Source organism: Tupaia chinensis, unplaced genomic scaffold (genome assembly GCF_000334495.1).
Source record: "Tupaia chinensis unplaced genomic scaffold, TupChi_1.0 Scaffold000366_1, whole genome shotgun sequence".
Classification (NCBI taxonomy): Eukaryota; Metazoa; Chordata; class Mammalia; order Scandentia; family Tupaiidae; genus Tupaia; species Tupaia belangeri.
The window spans coordinates 4,176,014-4,183,109 of NW_006159863.1; the positions used below are offsets into that span (position 1 = coordinate 4,176,014).

Genomic DNA, 7,096 nt, shown 5'->3' on the forward strand with positions numbered 1-7,096 from the left:
GGGCGGCTGGACCGCGCCGAGCCGCACACAGCCATCCATCCTCCCTTTTCCCTCTCTCCCCGGTCCTCCCTTCTCCGCCGCGGGCCAGGGAGGCACCGACCGCCACCATGAGTTCCTTCAGCTACGAGCCGTACTACTCGACCTCCTACAAGCGGCGCTATGTAGAGACGCCCCGGGTGCACATCTCCAGCGTGCGCAGCGGCTACAGCACCGCGCGCTCCGCTTACTCCAGCTACTCTGCACCGGTCTCCTCCTCGCTGTCCGTGCGCCGCAGCTACTCGTCCAGCTCCGGCTCTTTGATGCCGAGCCTGGAGAACCTCGACCTGAGCCAGGTAGCCGCCATCAGCAACGACCTCAAGTCCATCCGCACGCAGGAGAAGGCGCAGCTCCAAGACCTCAACGACCGCTTCGCCAGCTTCATCGAGCGCGTGCACGAGCTGGAGCAACAGAACAAGGTCCTGGAGGCCGAGCTGCTAGTGCTGCGCCAGAAGCACTCCGAGCCGTCCCGCTTCCGGGCCCTGTATGAGCAGGAGATCCGCGACCTGCGCCTGGCGGCGGAAGACGCCACCAACGAGAAGCAGGCGCTCCAGGGCGAGCGCGAAGGGCTGGAGGAGACCCTGCGCAACCTGCAGGCGCGCTACGAAGAGGAGGTGCTGAGCCGGGAGGACGCCGAGGGGCGGCTGATGGAAGCGCGCAAAGGCGCGGACGAGGCAGCGCTCGCCCGCGCTGAGCTCGAAAAGCGCATCGACAGCCTGATGGACGAAATCGCTTTTCTGAAGAAAGTGCACGAAGAGGAGATCGCCGAGCTACAGGCGCAGATCCAGTACGCGCAGATCTCGGTGGAGATGGATGTGTCCTCCAAGCCCGACCTCTCCGCCGCGCTCAAGGACATCCGCGCTCAGTACGAGAAGCTGGCCGCCAAGAACATGCAAAACGCCGAAGAGTGGTTCAAGAGCCGCTTCACCGTGCTGACCGAGAGCGCCGCCAAGAACACCGATGCCGTGCGCGCAGCCAAGGACGAGGTGTCCGAGAGCCGCCGCCTGCTCAAGGCCAAGACCCTGGAAATCGAAGCGTGCCGGGGCATGAACGAAGCGCTGGAAAAGCAGCTACAGGAATTGGAGGACAAGCAGAACGCCGACATAAGTGCTATGCAGGTACCGCGTCGTCCAGAACGCGGGAGATGGGGAGCGCTGCGGAATGGGGGTAGAGTTGAGGGCGCGCCGGGAAAGTGGAGACCGGGGGTGAGGCACCTGAATGCAACCCTTAGGGGTAGGCGCAGGCTCCTAGGAGACTGTGCGGTAGGGGTGGGGCATTTGGAGGGCGGGGGTAGGGCGCGACTGCAGTCTGGGAGCGTGCTTGGTGCAGTAGAATCTGCGTTCCGCATTAAAGCTACCCAGCCCTGTATGGGGGTTGGTGGGGGAGGGGAAGAAGTACAAGTTGGGCGTTGCCTGGGCCTGCGGTGACATCCCCTCTCTATTGACCTGCATTAACCACAAGTACTTTGGAACACCTATTGGCTCATCTGGTTAATATAGATAAAGCAAATACAATGGCGCTCCTTAGTTTGAAAGGTTACTGTGACCCGCATGCTTTCCGATTAGTTTAATCAACCACTCCCTTGTCTTAGTGGGTAGACAGGAATACAGTTTTAATTGTTTTAGGCAATTAGCTAGTGATGTTGTAGTAAACTTTCTTTTGAAAGGACCTCCATCTTTGGGAGTTGGAGGAAAATAATACAAATAACATAGGAAGTATTTTAGAGAAAATAAATGTTTAAATCTTACCTATTTCCTTCTCTTGTAAAGAAATGCATTCATTTTCTTGTATGTGATCTGGCTAAAGAAGTGTTCACCAGTGAGTGAGAAGCAAACTTTTCCTATCAATTTAGTTTCTTGGTAGGTATTTTATGGTGAATATTAGACTGTATTAATCAAATAAATTAACATTTTTTCCCATCAGCTCTTTTTTTTTCATTGTATGTTTCATGAAGCTGGATATTTGAGGCAAGAATGTTTTTTTAAAAAATAGAAGGCAGTTATTTAGGGGAGATGTGTTGGCAGGATTTTAATTGTGTCTAGGCCTTTGTAACTGTATTACTACAATAAAATAATGGCAGTAGGGATTTATGCTTTTCTCTTTTTTTGTCTTCTAACAGGACACAATCAACAAATTAGAAAATGAATTGAGGACCACAAAGAGTGAAATGGCAAGATACCTGAAAGAATACCAAGACCTCCTGAATGTGAAGATGGCTTTGGATATTGAAATTGCAGCCTATAGGTAAACATAGAGGCCAAGGGTGGCAGCCATTAAGACTGAGGAAGAAAATTAGATTCCACTTAAAGCTATGCTAAGTCAGAAACTTAAAAAAAATATAATATTGAAATAATGAAGTGTTCATTTTTTGCCTTCTTCCAAGAAGGTCATTTAGACAAATATCTAAGATTTAACCCTTTAATAATAAGTCCTGCTCTTAGACTTCTGATTTCATTACATTAAATACAGTAAAACTATTTAAGTTTTTTTTTTTTCTTTCCTGGTCTCAGTCACAAAATCTCCAATGATCAGTCATTAAATATTGATCATTGCAACCCTCCTGCTGCTTGCATTTGCCTTTAAGGGTGACATCAGGGGGAGTGATGAGTGATGGGCTCAGAGCAAGTTATTAAGCACATTGCCTGTGTGTTTGTGTGTGTGTGTTTAACCCTGTCTCTTACCTGCTTCCCCAGGAAACTCTTGGAAGGAGAGGAGACCCGGCTCAGTTTCACCAGCGTAGGAAGCATAACCAGTGGCTACTCCCAGAGCTCCCAGGTTTTCGGCAGATCTGCCTATGGCGGTTTACAGACCAGCTCCTATTTGATGTCCGCCCGCTCCTTCCCATCCTACTACACCAGCCATGTCCAGGAAGAGCAGATTGAGGTAGAGGAGACCATAGAGGCTGCGAAAGCTGAGGAAGCCAAGGACGAACCCCCCTCTGAAGGAGAAGCTGAAGAGGAGGAGAAGGAGAAGGAAGAGGGTGAGGAGGAGGAGGGAGCCGAAGAAGAAGAAGAAGGTATGATAAAAAATGAACCCTTACAACTGCAAGTGCAAAAAACTAGGTGTAGCTATTTCTTAGGAAATAGACGAAATAAATGATGGCTTGTTCATGGTATGCATTCATGATTTTAGAATCCTAACACATTTTCCTGTTTACTGAGCAAACCTTTAGTAAGCATCTATGATGCATGAGATGCTTGGCCAAAAAAAAATTTTTTTAATATTTATTTAACACCGCTGTTTGGTGCTTAAAAGAACAAAAACCATACCAAATACAAAAGAAGTACTGACAGTAGGTCTTGAAAAGGAGCCAGAGTTGAAATATTTAGGAGTAATCACGTCGATTGAAATGTGGTACACATTGCCAGTTCCATGTGTTTTTGGAAAGAGGACTTGGGAGGTGTTGGGTAAGCTTGTTTGTATTGTCACACACACCCTTAGCGGAAATGTTTTGACTTTATCATGTATTTGCATTTTTATAAATTGTCTTTTTATGTTAAAGCTGCCAAAGAAGAATCCGAAGAAGCAAAGGAGGAAGAGGAAGAAGGAGGTGAAGGAGGTGAAGGCGAGGAAGGAGAAGAAACCAAAGAAGCTGAAGAGGAGGAGAAAAAAGAGGAAGGTGCTGGGGAGGAACAAGCAACCAAGAAGAAAGATTGAACCCCTCCCTTTCCTTAATGATTCCAGGAATAATTCTCCCCAAATCAGGTCAACCCCATCACCAACCAACCAGTTGAGTTCCAGATCCTATATGAATTAAGAAGTCACTATATGTATAATTCTGAGATGACTTAGGTTGGACATTCAATGTTGTGCTATGAATTTTCTCCTTATGCAGAGTATCGTTTGCTTGCAGAGTGGCTTTCTGGCTTGCCGCCAGCCTGTGCATGGTTCACGCTTTTGAGTTCAGGATCTATGGCAATGTGAATCATTCAGATGTTTACAATAAAAACACAACTTGAATAAATGAATTCACTAATGTTAATGTTACAACTCCATGGAAAAATAGTCCTTTGAACCTTTGGTGGCTAGAAGTTAAGGACCTTGAGTTATGTGCAATAAATAGTAAATAAAGTTACACTGAATGACTTGTTTCTTCTTGTGTTTGACTTAATTCAAATACCTTAAAGATGGCACCAATATAAACCATGTAGAAGTAGACTGTTGGCCTCAAATTTTTAAAATAAAGTATCATACTTGATTAAAAATTACATCAGTTACAATACCTTTTTTTCCCTTAATTGAAAATGTTGAGGGATATGGTTAGGTCATGATTGTTCGTGAAATTGCTCCCTTCAAAAATCAGCAATAATAAACATAAGTCATTGAGAGAGTCTACAAATAACAATATACCTTGTCCCCTAAAACCTATTATATTAATATAGTAAAACTGAGGAATGGCTTTCTAGGAGCAGTCCCAAAACTTTGTGACAAATGCTCCCTTTAGGGTTCACAAGTCATTTCCAACTAGTGGGATGTGGATAGAGTATGAATCCCATACTTCCATCGCTGTTACTACATTTTTAAAAGTAGTCTAAATATCATGGGTAGAGGTTGAAATCTGAGCATATAGTAAATCAGGAGGAGTAAGTTTATCTCCATGTATGATCTTGGAAGGAGAGTATGAATATCAAAGGTTATTTGCCACTGCAAACATGTTGCCTGAGATCCTGAGCTCATGATTCGGTGTTAGCTTAAATCCATTGTCTCAGGTAAACAGCATTTCAAAAGGGCCACACATTTTAAACCTTTTTAAAATTACAGATATACATAATGGGATTATCCATCACCTAAGCGGGGAGATAATGTTCATTACATTGGCATTGCGTTGCATGTCTTTTTGGGGAAATACTTGGATGTGAATAGTACCTTAGCTGGTTGGACATTGTATCAAATATACCCCTCAACTGTCTTCCCTGTCCATTATAAAGTTATGAAAGCTCTTGCACTTGCATTTGACATGGAATATAGATGAAACGATTGACTATCTGCTACTCTGCTTCTGTTCTTAATTGCTTTGTCAGATCATTTCATTCGATGTGTTTTGGAGACAACCTTTAAAAGTTACAAATTTAACCTGAAACCCAAGTGTTCCCCATTTGACTTTGCGTGCCACCATTTCATGTTACTATACAATTAGGTGAAATATTTCTTTATCTACCATGATGACAAGGATTTGAACCATTATGTTTTTTAAACATGGGATGATGCACATGGGAAATCTCAAGACATGCCAACTAATGTGAAAAGGAACTTTAGCCAAATGGAAATGGCATGCTGCTTTGAAAACTACTTGGTTGAAGTGAGAACGCTGTACCATACTCTATCCTGTGTGCCATAATAAAACACTAAAAATCCTAAATTGAATGAGTTTGAAGTCTTTTGTAAAAGTCTCCCCCAAATTAGGTGCTGCAGTCAGTACCCCTTTTCCTTCCACTCCTCCCCAAACTCCAGAACTCTTAGTATTCCCCCACCCCCAGTAAGTGACCCCACTCCCAGCATGACTTCTCTGACATCACCTTGCATGTCAGCCTCCTTCCATTTCCTGTCCTCAACCCCTGTAGTCTCATCTGTCACCAAGTCCTGTTGATCTTCCTGCTTCCATGCCTTAAATCTACCCACAACACTTCACTTGCACTGCCACCCCAACAAGCTCACACTGTGGTGGGGGAAGCAGATACTTAAACGATGATCACGCAGAAAGATGGCAACCATCAGACAAGTCTCTTGCTGCCTGCTCTTGGGTTAGTACACATTGACCGCTTAGTTGCATCCCAGGTACTGTTCTAAGTGCTTTATCTATATTAATTCATGGCTCCCTTACAACTCTATGCTAATCTTTGAGAAAGCAAAGTTTGATTAGTGCACCCTTCTGATTAAAACAGCCCAGTAACTTCTTACTCAATATAATTTTTTTAATTTAAAAAAGGATACATTTAATTTTATCTATTATTATTTTTTAATTTGCTATAGGGCATGTGTGCTCACAAGAGAGAAAATGAAAAAGTAAGCCACCTGGTCCAGAACTTGAACCACAGTCAGTCATGTGGTAGTCCAGTACCTTAACCACCACACCACCTGCTGGCTCCTCAATAGTCTTTTAATATAAAACCTCAACTCTCCAATGTAGTCTTCGAGGTCTTCATAGTCCTGATCCCTACCTACTTCACTGGTCTCCGCCTGTGTGGACTCCCCCTGGCCCTCACTTCCAGCACTCCAGCCATCTTGGTCTCCACTTGCCTGCCATGGGGATTTTACTGATTTCTCTGTCTGAAGAACTCACTTTTCTCTCCTTCTCTCAACCTTGCCCGCCCAGTTCCTTTCCACACTTCAGATTTAGGTTTACATGTTATTATCTAGGGAAAGCCTTCACCTGACCTTTTGGTTGGGTCCAATTCCTCTGTTGAATGAAAACACTCCTAAGATTTCGTAGACTTTTTCCTACTAGCCTTTGGCATCCCTCTGCATGATCATTTTTTGGGTGCACTGATTCTCGCCACTACAGTGTGATCTTTCGGAGTGTGGAAATCAGACTTCTCTTTTGCTCACAATTGTATTCCCTGTGTGTAGCGTAGATCCTGTTGTAGTAGAAACACAAGTATTTATTGAATGAATAACTTCTCAATAGATTGAAATGCCTCACGATGACTAGAGAGCAGAGAGTATTCGATAGTACACCTCATTGTTGCAAGAGCAGGGAACCAAAAATCAAGTGTCCATTCTCAGTAGAGTCTAGGTTCTCTGTTCTGTGATGGAACACCAGCCACCCCACCCCTGCCCTCACCCCAGCCTCAGTTCGCTTATCTGCAAAGGGTTGAGCAGCGAATGTCTCAGATCCTTTTTAGAGTCATGATTCACTGTTTCCTGAAAACGTTCATTACTTTATCTTAGATGTTTAGGTTAAATAGCAGAATGGGTAACACACGTTAAGACTCTTGTGACCTCACTTAAATCTCTCACCTAAAAGGAATTGCTGTTCTTAGTGCAAAGCTTCATTCTTAGCACTAGATTGGTAAGCAATTCACTTGGTCATTCTTTTTCGCCCATGTGGAGATGGTCAGAG

At 44.4% G+C, this 7,096-nt stretch overlaps 1 protein-coding gene across 1 annotated transcript; it reads left to right on the forward strand.

Annotated features, from left to right (window-relative positions):
* The first annotated feature begins 6 nt into the window (after nt 1–6).
* Nucleotides 7–4,121, forward strand: NEFL (neurofilament light chain). Its single transcript, XM_006153256.1, has 4 exons — nt 7–1,154; nt 2,156–2,280; nt 2,730–3,052; nt 3,539–4,121. The coding sequence occupies exons 1-4, from the start codon at nt 108–110 to the stop codon at nt 3,691–3,693; spliced, it is 1,650 nt and encodes a 549-aa protein (XP_006153318.1). The 5' UTR covers nt 7–107; the 3' UTR covers nt 3,694–4,121.
* Nucleotides 4,122–7,096: the final 2,975 nt, after the last annotated feature.

Bases quoted from the DNA above. Each gene is read 5' to 3' on its own strand.
- NEFL (XM_006153256.1), top strand. From the start codon at position 108: ATGAGTTCCTTCAGCTACGAGCCGTACTACTCGACCTCCTACAAGCGG. The intron at 2,281-2,729 runs GTAAACATAGAG...CTGCTTCCCCAG, and splicing joins ATTGAAATTGCAGCCTATAG to GAAACTCTTGGAAGGAGAGG. The intron at 3,053-3,538 runs GTATGATAAAAA...TTTATGTTAAAG, and splicing joins AGCCGAAGAAGAAGAAGAAG to CTGCCAAAGAAGAATCCGAA.